Source organism: Balaenoptera borealis, assembly GCF_965194805.1.
Source record: "Balaenoptera borealis genome assembly, chromosome: 2".
Classification (NCBI taxonomy): Eukaryota; Metazoa; Chordata; class Mammalia; order Artiodactyla; family Balaenopteridae; genus Balaenoptera; species Balaenoptera borealis.
The window spans coordinates 32,684,568-32,700,818 of record NC_138867.1 but is presented as its reverse complement, the minus strand read 5'-3'; the positions used below and the strand labels follow the sequence as shown (position 1 = coordinate 32,700,818).

The 16,251-nt window shown below is 41.3% G+C and overlaps 1 protein-coding gene and 1 pseudogene across 9 annotated transcripts in view; both read left to right on the top strand.

The window, feature by feature from the left end:
* Positions 1–7,702: 7,702 nt before the first annotated feature.
* CPLANE1 (ciliogenesis and planar polarity effector complex subunit 1) overlaps positions 7,703–16,251 on the top strand; it is a 131,707-nt gene continuing 123,158 nt past the window's right edge. For 3 of the 8 annotated variants that reach the window (XM_082382118.1, XM_082382119.1, XM_082382117.1), the window contains exons 1-5: positions 7,705–7,878; positions 13,856–13,982; positions 15,015–15,150; positions 15,269–15,388; positions 15,786–16,018. In XM_082382118.1, coding sequence (XP_082238244.1) covers positions 13,902–13,982; positions 15,015–15,150; positions 15,269–15,388; positions 15,786–16,018 — 570 coding nt within the window. In that variant the 5' untranslated portion in view covers positions 7,705–7,878; positions 13,856–13,901. The other 5 variants (XM_082382123.1, XM_082382124.1, XM_082382116.1 and 2 more) reach the window with 4 other exon arrangements.
* Positions 8,031–11,897, top strand: LOC309624375 (large ribosomal subunit protein uL22 pseudogene; annotated as a pseudogene). Its single transcript has one exon. The product of its transcript is annotated as a large ribosomal subunit protein uL22 pseudogene (transcript).

Sequence of the window (16,251 nt, the reverse complement as noted above, 5' to 3'; positions counted from 1 at the left end):
CTCAGGATGATTGTGGCTTGCCTGCCTTAAGTCAAGTCAGTGGTATTCTGGGGCCCCTAGTACTGGGTTTTGAGAGCTGACTGTTAAATTTTCAGGAAATTTGTGAGCCGGTTGATGTCAGGCTTTAACTTGAAAGCAGTCATGGTGGGAAAATTTACCCCACAGAAATTAGCAAATGCTATAAATCATGACATCTCCCCCACCTCCTAGAGAAGGTTGTTAAATATTTACCAATCTGCCACTGCCTTAAGTCCTATCGGGCTGGTTAGTTAGCTGGGGATGGGATGACATGAGAGGACAGGGTTATGGCTGCTAAGATCCACCTCTGAGTGCGTAGAACAGCAGTTCTCAAAGAGAGAGTCGGCTAAGGTAGCACCCAAAACATGCCTTGTATTTAGAATCTGCCACAGGAGCTCACTTCACATTCCCTGAATATGTCCTACATTCATTCCATATGATGTAACTGAAATCATAATCTTTCTCCACTTCGCTATCAAAGTCCTACTCATCCTTTAAAGGTGAATCTGTTTGGGAGCCAACAGAGGACCGCTTTTTTTTTTTTTTTGAAAGATGTAGACCCCTGTAATTTTTTTTTTTTTAATTTATTTTTGGCTGTGTTGGGTCTTCGTTTCTGTGCGAGGGCTTCCTCTAGTTGCGGCAAGTGGGCGCCACTCTTCATCATGGTGCGCGGGCCTCTCACTATCGTGGCCTCTCCTGTTGTGGAGCACAGGCTCCAGACGCGCAGGCTCAGTAGTTGTGGCTCACGGGCCCAGTTGCTCCGCAGCATGTGGAATCTTCCCAGACCAGGGCTCGAACCCGTATCCCCTGCATTAGCAGGCAGATTCTCAACCACTGCGCCACCAGGGAAGCCCCAGAGGGCCGCTTTAATTTTTATTTTTGTTTAAATGGTAGCTTTCAACATGTTTTTAAAAACCAAACTTTTGGGACTTCCCTGGTGGTCCAGTGGATAAGACTCCGCGATCCCAATGCAGGGGGCCCGGGTTCGATTCCTGGTCGAGGAACTAGATCCCACATGCATGCCACAACTAAGAGCCCACATGCCACAACGAAAAGATCCTGCGTGCCACAACTAAGACCCAGTGCAGCCAAAATAAATAAATAAAATATATTTTTTAATAAATAAAAATAAAAAACAAACTTTTACTTGAAATAGTGTACAGAAGGGTACACAAATCATAGAATAGTAAGTTTTCTCAAAGTGAACACACTTGTTTAACTACCACCTCAATCAAAATACAGAACCTTATCTAAAAGCACATGTTCTTTCCTGTTTCCTGTCCTGACAGCCCAGGTCTTAGTATTTGACTTTTTCCCTCTGTAATGGTTGTCTTTTTCCTTCTGATGGATTTTCTGAAAGTAGAATAACTCCAACTGCCATTTAAACAAGAAGAGAACTTAGGACTTGAAATTAAAATGTTGCATGTTATGATGGTACTATTACACTTATCTAAAGATAAGATCCAAACAGTGGCTGGATTAACTATTGAGGCATCCCTGCATAGCCCCTCATTTACCAGGTTACAGTTGTTGGGTCCACTTTCTGAAGCAGAACCTTGGAAGAGAAATCAGAGGATGGTCTCTACTCTTGGGATGACATACGGATCCATAGCACTTGCCATGAGAAAGTCCTTTGTCTCTGACAACTCTGGCAACTCCAACTGATTATATAACTCAGTTTAATAGTCAAAATGGCTTCTGGCCACCTACTCATTATCTGTCCAAGTATGTGATAAATTAACCCTCCACCTGACAAATAATGGAAGGCATACTTAAAATGTAAAATGGCTGCATTTCAGGTGACAGGGAAAGTCTGGGATTAACTATGGCCACTGCAAACCTGCAACTCACATTGTTACAGTGACACTTAACTAAAGCCTAAAGCAATCAATGAATTTTTTTTAAGGCCAGATGATTGACTCAGAGTGAGTATGTGACTTAAATTGTTCCAATCAGAGTGAAGCCCAGGTTGGGGAAATAGATCTTTTTTTCTAGATAGTAGGGTGTGACAGTCTAAGGTCTGGTCCATCTGTAGCCTCTTTGCTACCAAAACAGAGATGATATTTTAAAAGAATATTTTGGAAAGTAATTTTATATTTGTTAAATCTTGTTGCCTTGCACACTATATCAGTCAGGGTTCGATCAAAGAGAAAGAAGCACTAGAAAATACGTGTGTGTGTGTGTGTGTGTGTGTGTTTACAGGAATTTGACCTTATGCAATCATGAGAGTTGGTTCAAGTAGTCTCTGTACAGCTGTTGTCTTTGTGTCAGATGCTGGAGCGTGAAGTTCACAGAAGAGTCGATCAGCAAGAGAAGATGGCTGCAAAGTGGAAGAGAGTAATGAAAGTCTGGGACCTGCAAGTTTGAGCTGGAGCTCATGAGGATGGACCCAAATCCTTATCAGTTCTTGTTGTTTGTCACCTTAATGGTGTTGGTGTCCTGCAGAGGCTGGGACCTTCCTGGAGCTAAATATTTACACCTGTCACAGGAGTTGGAGCCTCTGAAAGAGGATCCAAAGGAAGTTAGAGCAGCTGCAAGTTCTCCCACTGCCTTACAGCGAGGTAAGCCAGCAGATAAGTGACCACATATGTGAGCTCCAAAATAGCTGCTGCTTCATTCTGCCCTCAAATCTCCCATAATAATCTCTCCTGTGGTCTATTCTACCTAGCAACACCCAGGGAAGGGAATTCTGGGAAAGGTAATTCAGCCTAGCCAAGTTGACACATTATAAAGCCACCGCACTACCCATTCATTGAATCAATGGCATTCACCCCTTTGTAGAGAAGATAGAAAGCACCTAGAACAAAGGTTTTGTTTTCAGCTTCAAGTCTCCAAGCAAAATTATTATTCAATTCCTTAGCGAGACAACTGTCTAAATAGTTCACTTTTTTTTTCTTTTTTCCTAGGTGTGGGTGAGAAGACACACGTATGCTTGAGGAAGGTGCACAGGCACACAGGGGACAAGGGCAATGCCACCCGAGGCCCTGCGAGGTATCTCGCCTCTATGTTTCATTTGCTTCACCTCTGTCTGTATGTCAACAGCCAAACATGTATGCATCAGGGCATGGAAGCCTTGAGAGCGGGCCATCATCAAGTCAAAGAGGCCGCTGTGAATCAACTCCTTGGCCTCAGGCCCTGCATTTTGGCTCCTGATGTCACTCTGAACCCGAGAGACCCTCAGTGGGATTGGGCCCCTTCTGCCTAACAGCCACTGCCCTCCAGTGTAACACACCCGTTCTTTGCACATACTAAAAAATTCACCTTTATTCACAGAGAAAGGGACTCTCTAAATTTTTTGTTATATCAAATTCAATGCATTAAAGTCTGAATATGGAATTTTGCCACAATGCAGGGACAATCAAGAGACGACTCAGAAAATACATGAGAGGGATACTATCCAAGAGGAAGAAGAAAGCCCCTCTGGCTTAGTGGAAACAAGGAATCAGACATGCATGTATTTCAAGGTAAAATCTCATGGGGATCGGTTTGAAGAGAATGTTGAGAGCAGAGTAGCTTTTCCAAATTATTGGAAAAGATTATCCTTTAGGATGCTCCCCCTCTCCCAATATGCGGGGAGGGGGTGATCCCAGCAGAATAAAACATGGTAACGTGTCATAATTGGAGAAAAGAGTTTAGTCATCATTCCTGACCTGCTCTCAGCTCTTACGTCTAGTTCAAGACATAGAACATTCTCACATGCTCTGGGGGACTTGAGAGCAAGGGGACCCCACTGTAAAGGCAACAGAATAGACAGATGAAGGATGTGGCTGAGCCTTAGTGGGCATAGTGGCATCATCAAGGGAGAAATTAGAGACTCTCTAGCTACAGACACCACAGTAGACACCAATGCAAGAGACCCAGGAGCCAACATCAGACATCCGGAAGCAGGGATGACTAAGAATATAAAAAACAAAATTTGAATGCAAGCACTCTCTCCCCCTTTGCCTTCAGGGCAACCCCTCCTACCACTATCACTTATGAATCTACCCTGTAGATTGAGTAGAATGAGAAAAAGACAATCTGCAAGATACAGCGTTTATTTGAAAGAGACTTTACCAAAGAAGAAATGGAAGTACCATTAATTGTCAAGGTAAAGACTTTCCCTGCTATACATTGGGTTGGAGGCTCAAGAAGAATGTTTAATTGTAGAAAAAATTTAAAACTCCATTTTCCTTGCAAAATAAGTGTAAATGTGCCATCTTCTTACTTTACCACAAGAGAAGCCAGCCTGAAGACCAAGAGCAGAGTGAAGAGAATTCGAGAAAAACAGAACAAGAGCCTTGCCTGATCAAAACTTGCAAGAAACCTGCTGAACCCCTGGGTTAATGAGACAATCAACTTCTCTTATTGCTAAATCTAGTTTGTGTGGGGTTCTCTATTACTTAAGATCTTTATTAGGCTTAAAGATAAACAATTTAAATCAGCCAGTAAGTCAAAGTTGGGAATTGAACGTAAAATGTCTAACATTCAAAATTTGACTCTTAATCACTGTACCATAATACAAAGCTCAAATGCCATTCCCTCTGTGGTGTTTGCTGCATCTGCAACAGCTTGCTACTCAAGGTATGGTCCAAGGACTGGCAGAATCGGCATCACCTGGGGGCTTCTTAGGAGAGCAGATCTTAAGGCCCCAACCACCCCAGACCTACTGAATCAGAATCTGCATTTTTAACAAGATTCCCAGATGATTCACAGGTACATTAAAGTTTGAGAAATACTGTTTTAAGTCATTCTTTTCTTTGGGTTCTTACAGCATGTTCCTTATTCATGGCTAGTTACGTACTCTTCTATCTCCTCACCAAATCTGTGATACCCTTGAAGGCAGGAAATATGTATTACTATTTTTTATATTCTAACCACTTGTGATGAAAACTGCTAATTGACCACCAAAATCATTCTTTCAGTCTTACTGGGTATGTTGCTAATCTACATGTCCCAGCCTGCTTTGCAGTTAGGTATGGCCAGGTGATAAAGTTCTCTCCAATACAACATAAGCAGAAATACTGTGTACCACTTCTGGGCCCAGGTCTCAAAACTGTGGGTATGCTCTCTCTTTCTCTCCTTTCCTTTGGCTGGAATCCACTGGAACCCAGTCTTGATTATGCAACAAGATACTGGAGAATTACAGAGTGAGTATCTCGAAGGAACCCAGATCTCTGAATAATTGTGTGGAGCAGAGCTACCCTAACAAACTGAATCACTCACCTTGTAACAGTTACACAAGAAAGAAATAATTGCCTATGTTCTCTAGGCCACCAATTTATGGTAGAGGTTTTTTGATATGGCCTACTCTTACCCTAAATAACTCACAACTCCATCTTATAACAGACCTCAGCTTATAATGATTCCCCTTGTCGGGGGAGAATGGCCTCAGATACACACAGACAAGCCCTCAGCAGCCATTTCTGCACTATGTGATCCTAGCCATAGCTGACTGCTCCAGGAGTAGATCTCTTACCCAAATTGCACCACTTGCATTTTTCCCTCCAAGAGATTTGCAATTCTGAACTGAGACACAGGCTGAGAAAAATTGGAGCTGAGTCATGTTAATGGAAAGGCTTTAAAGCTGCACTGTACAATACAGGAGCCACTAGCCACATGTGGCTATTTGAATTTAATTAAAATAAAAAATTCGGGGCCTCAGTTGCACTAGCTACATTTTATGTGCTCAATAGCATTTGTCACTAATGGCTACCATATTGGACAAAGCAGATGTAGAACATTTTCATCATCACAGAAATTTCTACCGGATAGCATTGCTTTAGAGAGAAAGTCTATGATCTGTCCTGGTTGCAGTACTTCCTAAGAACTGGTTATTGAAATCATTCCTTAGATTCTGTGGGATACTCCAAAATCCCTACAATAAATTCCTTCTCTTGCTCAAGCTAGTTAGATTTGATTTTACTATCTGCTACCTAAAGGACCTAGGTTATTATATATCTTGCACTATGACTATGAAACACCAAATCTGATGGGGGAATTCTCGGGCTTATTTCTATTTCACTGTACTCAGACTTTCACATGGTTGACCTCTCCTTCCTAGACTCTTCCCTCCTAGGCTTTCATGCTTTCCTGACACCACTTTTTGGTTCTCTTCACCCCTCTGATGATCTCATAAGAAGTGGTCTTCTCCATTAAACCCTTATTCATCAATATATATTAAAGAGAGGGGACCTTTAAAAAAGTGCAGGGCAGGCTGATGGAGAGACAGATGGTTAGGTTACATGTTCTACATCTACAGTTCTCCCATTGGGCTTCTGAACCATGACTCTAATTGCTCACCTGCAAGTCCACAGGCACCACAAAATGAATGTGCTTCAAATTGAACTATTCCTTGTTCAAAACCTAGCTTAGATACTTCTGACCTGCCCATTTCCCAGGGAGAAAAAAATGTGCTCTGTGCATATTGCTATCATGAAATTTATCACTGCACTGTAATTTAAGTGTCTATGAATCTCTTTTGAATAGGAACAGCATCGTCTTCCTCTCTTTACACCTAGCATCATGTTTGACACGACACATAATAGGCATCCAATAATTTCTATTTTAGCCAATTGTAGGCATTCCAATGAAATTCTGAAGAATAAATGTGCACAACAGTCAACTCCAGAATTGCACCAATACCTCTAGGTCTGATGGCCACACAGCAAAGTCAGCCACAGTTATCCTATTGTTATCACATCTTAAGACCTAGAAATGGGAACAAAATTGTAGGAATAAGTTAGGATTTCTTTGTTCTGCTTCAGACTTCTTGGGCTAACTCTAGCAAGATTTATGTAAGATGTTTGTGATTTGAGTAGCCTTGGACCACTTCAGTTCTATAACCTTTGACATAAATGGTGCTAAGTGGTCATTATCCCATCTGCCACTTATCCCACACCGAGACACAGGGAGAGTTGTGATTTACCATGCTGTGGGAAGTCCTCCTGCCCAGTACCCTTTGCTTGCCAAGATAAACCAATCTGATAACGATATCTTTCCATTTGAGAGGGCTGAGCGATTTACTCAGCAGAACATACCTAGCCTAGCCATAGGTAACAAGCCAAAATGCCTTCAAACACCAGGCCAGTGACATCAGTGAGTTAAGAGGAGGGCGGCTAGGGAACAGAAAGCTTGCCCCTGTCTAAGGCATACAAAGTTAAGCTACAGAAAAATGCTTTTCCGGACCAAATATAGATCTCGAGCTGCGTGTTCTTGCCCCCCGTTTCCAGTCCCTGCGCAGGAGCAGGACAGGAGCGAAAACAGTGCTGTAAATAAACAGAAGTCACTAGGAGTGTGAGTACAGAAACGCTTTCCTTAGCGCTTTAAGTTGCCCACTTGATCCGTGGAGGGAAGTGTACAACCCGTTCATTCTCAGGTCTCTGGAGGTCTCCACTGGGGTGCTAACATCCCGTGATTTACATCCTAGTCGGTTACTAAACGGTTTCCTGTAGAGCGCCGCGCATCGCCTGGGCACTCAAAAGGCGTGTGTCCGAGGAACGCACGGGGAAGGTGAACACAGAAGGACCCGCGGAAGCTGAGGAGGAGACCGGGAACGGGAGGAGGAGCGGCCGGGCGGAGGGGACGCGGGACCGCTGAGAGGAAGGGGCGGGGGGAAACCCGAGGAGACCAAGAGGAGAAGAGGAGGGAAGAGCACGTCCAGCTTCCCGCCCGCGCTCCCGGCCGGCTCGGGGCAGGCGCACTGGCGGCGCTCTCTCGCGTCCCCTCCCCCCACCTCCGCCGTCGCCAGGGCGCAGGCTCGCGTCTGCGCCGGCGGCTGGGCCCTCGGCAATCACTGTCGGGTCTCCGCGCCGCGCTGCCGGCTTCGCCTTCTGCCTCCCCGCGCTTCCCCCTCCCCGGACGGGCCGGACCTTGGCGGAGGTAACTGCCCGCAGATTCCTGCCCCTCACGGCCCCAGCCTCCTCCCCAGGCTGTCCGGCCCGCGGCGTCCTTGGGCTCCTCCGTCCCCCTCACCCCCTCGAGTCTTGCGCGCCCGCGACCTCCCCAGCCCCGCCATCCCCCACCGCACCCAGCCCCCTCGTCCCCCAGCTTCCCCGGAGTCGTCCTCCGGCCGCCGCACCCTCAGCCTGACGGAGGCTCGGCGGCTCCGAGGGGCCCGGGTCGCCCTCCGGATGGCTGGGAACGACGTCCGTTTCGGGCCAGACCTCGGCCCCGCACCGGGGTCCTCCAGCTCCCGCCCTGTCCCGGGTGGGCACCGCGGTGGCACCTCTCGGGGCAGAGGGCGGCGCTGCCCCGCAGGGTCGGGTAGGGAATCTCAGAGGGGTCCCCTGGGACCTGTGCGAAGTGGGGAAGCTCCTACGTTTGACCTTAGTGGGTGATAAATTGAGCACGGAGGAATGGACGCGATTTCTTAGACTCGTCTGTGGTGGAAACCACAGAACAACTTGGATTATTCTCTCTCTCTCTCTCTCTCTTTTTTTTTTTATTGAGCAGAGTTCCCTGAGCTATACAGTAGGTCCTTGTTGGTTATCCGTTTTAAATATAGCAGTGTGTACGTGTCAACTGGATTCTCTTGAAACTGCTTTCGCCAATGTGTTTTAAATAAAGGTACTTTGGAGGGGGGTAGACTTCACATGTTTCTCCTCCTCACATATTTTGTGAGTGTGATCGAGCTTACTTTTATCTCTTTCTTCCATTAACTAATTTGACTTGTTTCGTGATGTTTATTAGTATCCATCCGTACGTAGCATTATTGTTTTGAGTGCCATTTCGGTATGAGGCAGAAATAACCTTTGCTATATAACAGGTGATTTTCAGAGTTGTAAAAGATAGAAGACCATCCATCATCAAATTCTACTGGGCTCTGTCTTTACACCTTGAAATTATTAGCTATCTTTTTATCCTTTCCTTTTTTTTTTTTTTTTTTGGCCTCCTAGCATGGGGGATCTTAGTTCCGTGAGCAGGGATGGAACCCGTGCCCCTTACAGTGGAAGCACCAAGTCTTAACCACTGAACCGCCAGGGAAGTCCCTATCCTTTACATTTTAATTGACAAACTAATAAGGATGTAAAGGGAGTATTTTAAAGCAAATCCCTGGCATAAATACTTAAGTATTTATCAGACAGAATCTCTCATATCTGGGAGAGGTGAGGTTCTAAAAAAAATAATAATAGAATTACCACACACCACCAATCTCATTCCTCTTTCTTTTAGACATCCGCCCCCCCCTCCATTGTGTGTCTGCTTCCTCACTTTGAAACAACAAGATGTTCCAGGTTCTTCTGGTTCCTTTCCTACCCCAGCCCTGAAATCACCGGGTTTTCCTAGGAGCTCTGGTTCCTCCTACTGAAGAATGGTATTTAGAAACCGAGATCTGGGTGTTAACTTTGCTTATGGTTACTGGGGTGTTGTTGCTTCTAGGCCCTTTTAGAGGACAGAGCTAGAAATCATGATTTTTATACTGTACCTCCAATTCTAATCCAGCCCCTTAGGGCTCTTCCTTACCTTTCCCTGTTCTATAATTGTTTCCCCTTTCTTCCACAATGAAGATGCTAGCTCTCGTCAATATATTGTTGACCCTTGAACAACACAGGTTTGAACTGTGTGGGTCCACTTATACTTGGATTTTTTTCAATAGTAAATACTACAGTACTACAAGATCCACAGTTGGTTGAATCCTTGGGTACAAAGGAACTGCAGGTACAGAGGGCTGACTATAAATTATACTTGGATTTTCAACTGCACAGAGAATCAGTGCCCCTAACCCCGGAGTTGTTCAAGGTCAATTGCGCGCTGATTTGCTCAATCCTACAATACACAGAAAATCGCTTCATAATTTCTATACTCACACCCCTAGGAAAAAAATAAACCTACTAAAAAGAATTTGAGGTTTGTTTGTAGTTCTTTTTATTTTTAGTTTGAGAGTATATAGTCAAAATACTGTCGTAAAAGTTGCTTGAATTAATCCTTTTTCTCTTCAGTGTGGTTTTTAAATTTTATTTTATTTATTTCTCTTTGTATTAAGTTTTAGTTCCCCCCTATTCTTCTTTTAATTAACATAATTCCAAAACTCAAAACTATACAGAGGACTTCCCGGATGGCGCAGTGGTTAAGAATCTGCCTGCCAATGCAGGGGACACAGGTTCGATTCCTGGTCCGGTAAGATCCCACATGCCGCGGAGCAACTAAGCCCGTGCACCACAGCTACTGAGCCTCTCTTTTTATATATATATATGTATATATATGTGTGTGTGTGTGTGTGTGTGTATATATATATATCTCCTTTTCTCCATACACATACGTATACATCATTTATCCTATAGAGTTTCTTACATTCTGAATTTGGTTGATTTTATTCTCCTGGTGTGTTTAATATGTTCCTTCATTCTCTTTATTTCTTGTCAGCTGGTAGTTTGATTCAGACACAGATTCAGGTTCAGTTTTTAATTTTCTGTCTTTGTAAGAATATTTCATAGATGGTTGTGTGTACTTCCTGTCTACAAAGCATCATATCACAGGGAATATAATGTCTATTTGTCTCACTGTTAGTAATTTTAAGATTGATTAGTGGCAGCCGCATAGTACAGGGAGATCAGCTCGATGCTTTGTGACCACCTAGAGGGGTGGGATAGGGAGGGTGGGAGGGAGACGCAAGATGGAGGAGATTTGGGGATATATGTATATGTATAGCTGATTCACTTTGTTATAAAGCAGAAACTAACACACCATTGTAAAACAGTTATACTCCAATAAAGATGTTAAAAAAAAAGATTCATTAGTGGGTTTAGGGCATGTCAGTCCACTTGTTATAGCGTTCCCCATCTACTTTCACCTAATAGTTTTAGCAGCCACTGATACTATTGACTAGATCTGTTATTTCATTGGGAGTTGCAAATGATGCTTTTCTAATGCCATTATTCCTCTTGCATTTGGTTAGCGCCTTTCAAAGAATTTATTTAATTTATAATTTTAATATTTATATTTAAAAATTTAAAAATAAATATTTGAAATTATTTATTTAAAATAAATTATTTAAAAATAAAGTGTCTAAGGAAGTAGTCATCTGGAATATTACGGTTCTGAGGAATTGAAAAACATAACGTTACAGTATAAAATATAAGGATGGTTAGCATCTTAATAGGTCATTCTGTGCTGTATTTGAATAGTCTTTCATTTAAAGCTTATTTTATTTTAAAAAATTAAGCTATTATTAAAGATGGCATTAATAATACCAAATAAATTCAGTTTTTTTGGACTTCATAAACTAAATAGAATTAGGAAGATAGAATTGTTTTAAAAAAAGAAAGAATAAGGGTATAAGTGGTCTGAAGTGACCTCTAAAAATGGTTCGCTATTCACTTGACCCAGAAAACCCCACAAAATCATGCAAATCAAGAGGTTCAAATCTTTGTGTTCACTTTAAGAACACTCAGGAAACTGCCCAGGCCATTAAGGGTATGCATATCCGAAAACCCACCAAGCGTCTGAAGGATGTTACTTTAAAGAAGCAATGTGTGCCATTCCGTTGTTACAGTGGTGGAGTTGGTAGGTGTGCCCAGGCCAAACAGTGGGGCTGGATGCAGGGTTGGTGACCCAAAAAGAGTGTTGAATTTTTACTGCAGATGCTCAAAAATGCTGAACTTAAGGGCTTAGATGTAGATTCTCTGGTCATTGAGCACACCCAGGTGAACAAAGCCCCCAAGATGTGGCACAGGATTTACAGAGCTCATAGTTGGATCAACCCATACATGAGCTCTTCCTGCCACATTGAGATGATCCTTACTGAAAAAGAACAGATTGTTCCTAAACCAGAAGAGGAGGTTGCACAGAAGAAAAAGATATCCCAGAAGAAACTGAAGAAACAAAAACTTACGGCCCGGGAATAAATGCCACAAAAAAATAAATGTAAATAAAAGTAAAAAAAAAAAAAAAAAAAAAAAGGAATAAGGCTGTGATTAAATACAATCCAGGCCAGTGACCAAATGCCATCATTGTTCAAGATTTCACAATATTAAAAATTTTGAAAAGACTCAATTTGGAACAGGCACAAACTTACACGAAAATTGCAAATAGAGTACAAAGAACTTTTTTTCATGAACCATTTGAGAGTGACAACTGATGTTCTCTTACCCCTGAATGTTTTAGTATCTACTTTCTACAGACAAGGACATTCACCTACATAACTGCAAGACAACCATCAAAATCAGAAAATTAACATTCATCTATTACAACCATCTAATCCTCAGTTTTTCTTCCTATTCAGGTTTTTCCAATTGTCCCATATTGTCCTTTATAGTGAAAGGATAAAATTTACAATTACTGACTGCATTTAGTTGTCAAGTTTCCCGTTTGGAACAAGTTCCTCAATCTTTTTAAAACTTTCATAAACTTGAAACTGTTGAAGGTTACAGATCAGTTATTTTGTAAAATGTCCCTCAGTTTGGGTTTGCCTGATATTTCCTTGTGATTAGATTCAGGTTGTGTTCCTTTGTACATATGTCACAGAGATGTTTTTCTCATTTTAACTATTAGGTGGCACGTGATTTCCATTTGTCCCATTCTGATAATTTTCATTTTGATCACTAGACAAAATGGAATCTGCCTGGTTTCTTCATTGTAAACTTACTTTTTCTCTTTTGTAATTAATGAGTATTTTATAGGGAGATATTTTGAAACAATGTAAATATACCATTTTTCATCAAATGTTCAATTTATTAATTTACTAATTTATAATTACATGGATTCATGGTTTCCTATTTTATTCCATGGATTTTATTTTTTATTTATTATTTTAAAATATTTATTTATTTTTATTATTTTGGCTGCGCCAGGTCTTAGTTGCGGCATGCGGGATCTTTAGTTGTGGCATGCGAACTCTTAAGTTGTGGCATGCATGCGGGATCTAGTTCCCTGACCAGGGACTGAAACTGGGCCCCCTGCATTGGGAGCGTGGAGTCTTACCTGCTGGACCACCAGGGAAGTCCCTATTCCATGGATTTTAAATCCATTAATATAATTGTTTTGATGCTCAAATTGTCCTCAGTTTGGTCTATGGGATCCCTTTCATTATGGCTTCTGTGTCCTCACTGTGCCTGGCTCCAATACACTGTGCCAGGCTCTTCCACTGCGTGAACATCCTCCCAAGATTCACTCAAGAATGGACCATTCACCCAAGATTATGCTTCCCTCACCCAAATAGGGCTCTGACAAACTGTTCATGGCCTCTACCACAACTATCCCCACAACCAGCATGGGGACTTGCTGGGCATCTTTACTTCATATTATCTCAGGGCTTCATTTTTACGTCAACTAGTTTGGACTTTCTTACAGCTCTGTGACTTAGGGCAGTTTGACTGTTTATGTGGTGGTTGAAGCCTTCAAGAGTGATTATTCCATAGAGTAAGGTAAAAGTTGTATTGCCTTATATGAGCTAGCCTTGGGAAGTGCATAGCATCACTTCCATTTTACTCTTGGTCAAAGTAGTCAAAAACCACCCAAATTCAAAGGATGAGGCATAGCCCAGAGCTCTCAATGAGAGGAGTATTGAAGTCATAGTGTAAGAAGAGCATATGGGATGGGAGATATTTTTGTGGCCATCTTTGGAAAATACAACCTGCCACACTGAGAAAATCAAATCTCATAGAAACTATATTGTCAAGATGTTCTCCTAGTTCATGTTTATCTTCATAGTCTGAGAAATAGCTTGTCGAAAGCAAGTACATTTTGTCTGACTATTCAAGTTGAGACACTGAATAAATTGTCAGCATCTTACCTTAAAAAGAGTTAACTTGAGCTGATGAAAAAGTAATCTACTAAAACTTTATGAAAATTCTAAATTAAGATCCTCAGTAAGTATTACAGGCTATTATCATTTTTTTGTTTGTTTTGATTTTTACAGCATCTTGTGACTTTTGACTTATTTGGTCATTGATATCTCAGCAACCATGGAGATAAGATTAGAAGTTTTGACTTCAACGAGTATCAAGCAGAAAAAACCCTGGCCACGAGTCTCCTGGTTGGGACAGGTAGGTTTTTCTTTAATCATACAATATCAGTTCTAATATGTGTTAACTGTGTGCTTTGCCTCTAAGATCAAAGAATGTTCTATGGCCTTCAAAAAATACAATATCATCTGTAGAAGGATCACCTGCCCACTGAACAGGGTTTTGTGTATTTGTGTGGTAACAGGCTGGCAGAGATGGGGAGGGAGCATCAGTCTTTCTGTGGTCTAATCAGAGTTGTCACCACTCTCATCACTCTCTTGCTCCTTTTCTCCATAAACTTGCTTAATCTTCTTCACAGTCCTCTGCTGCTTTGCTCTTGGAGACCTGGGATGATGTATCATCCTCACTCTCATCTGCTGTGCTCTCCTGGGAATGCTGGGACATAATTTCTTCACCCTGCAAGTCCCGGTTTTTGAGATTGCACAGCCAGAAGACCTCTCTGCAATTGTTGAGGATGAGCATGGCTTTCACTCTGCAAACTAACAGCTATAGGGTCTTTTTGAGCAAAGGCACATGTTTGCTGAGTTTCGTGTCCTGGTGAATCTTGGAATGCCCACACAAGTGATGAAGCAGCGTGGTGTCCAACTGGAAGGTTTCCAGTAAGCTCAGATCATTTTCTCGATGTTTTCTAAAACTGAAGTCTAGGAGCAGCATGACACTGCTTCAGAAATGAGAAGCCATGTCTATTTTAATCTAAGTAAATAATTTAAAACTTACCCATACTACTTACTGTTCAGATTGATGAGATAACAGCAGGTAACTCAGTTTAGGCTAGCAGAATTGGAAGACACTCCTATAATTTTAAACTCCAAAGAAATCTCAGTGCAACTATTAGGTCATCCTACCTAGTAATTCTAGTAAGAGGTACTTTAAGATAGAATGAAAAATCTTCAGGTTACAGAATCAACCTTATTGTTCATTTTATGATGTGTAGTACAAATATACAATCTTTCTTAAATGTCACTTTGTTTTCTTTTCTGGGATAACTTACTTAGGTAAGAGGCTGAATTAACTTCTGGCTCTCTTAAGTCTCTCACATGTTTCTTCTCTTAGGAAAATGAAGCTGTTTTTCTTTTGGATGATAAATTCATAAATGAAATTAATTTGCTATCAGGAAGGACAAAGAAGAAAATTCCCAGTCTTCAGCCTTTGTTGAAGGATGTTACAGTCCTAACAACGTCCAGTAATGGTTAAGTAGTACTGATATTTTCAGAAGGCTAGATTAACTGTATTTTTAAAAATAATTTTGGGAGTAATATTAAGGGAAATGTTAGATTATAAGTATTGTGTTTCCTTTTTGGAAGCAGATGCCTGGCTGGCTGGGGTACTTGCTACAGGGGAGCTTTTCCTCTGGAACAAAGATCAAGATTGTTTGAAAACTATACAAGCAACTGAAAAGCCTAAAGAAATGATTAAAGCTGCAGTAGGTGGGAGTTTTTTATTTGTTTAAATTGGTTTAACTTGATATATAGGAGAAAAGAAATATATCTCTGTGTAAATATATATATCTGTATATATATATTTTTTTCCTTATATCTGTAAGTATTTTTTTGGTGTTTATTTGTGACAATTAGGTTCATCTTGAAGAAGAAAAATCTGGCATGCCTAACATATCTGTGATAACAGTGGGTTCCTAATATCACATATGAGTACATGATAAATGTTATTATAATTTGTACTTTTAGTTTATTACTAGTGCCTTAGTTTTACATTCTGAATGGAAACATCATTTAGGTTCTTTATTGTCAGAATAGATAAAATTTGTACTTTTTTGTGGGAATTCAGACTTCAGAGGTTTAATTACTTTTTTTTGTTGTTTTCTAGCAAGCTCTTTGAGACTGTACTTGTATGTATCTGGCGATGGGAAAAGAGTTCTGCTTATAACTCCTTCTGGATGCATATTTCTTTGGGAACATTTGGAATTTAAGAATATCTTATCTTCTAAAAGCCCTTCATTGGTGGGCCAATGGTCCCAGATCATACCCGAAGAAGCAGTTCATTTGCCTTCCACTGAAGATAAAGAAGCTGTAGTGCATGCTGTTTTTATAAAAAATGAGGTAAAATCCAAATCAGACGGGGTATTATAGAAGTGGAGATCTCAGACTCTAAGAACAGACACCATCTGGGAAGCTGTTGAGCAGAGTGTGTAATGGCATAGCTATATATCTCCAGTCATCATTAATTGTCATAGTAATGGTGAAATTATCACGGAAAAGGTATTTTTATATTTCTTGGTCACATTTTAAGAGATGTTTATTAAAAATGGTTTGAACTTAGAGCTTCCTAGTTA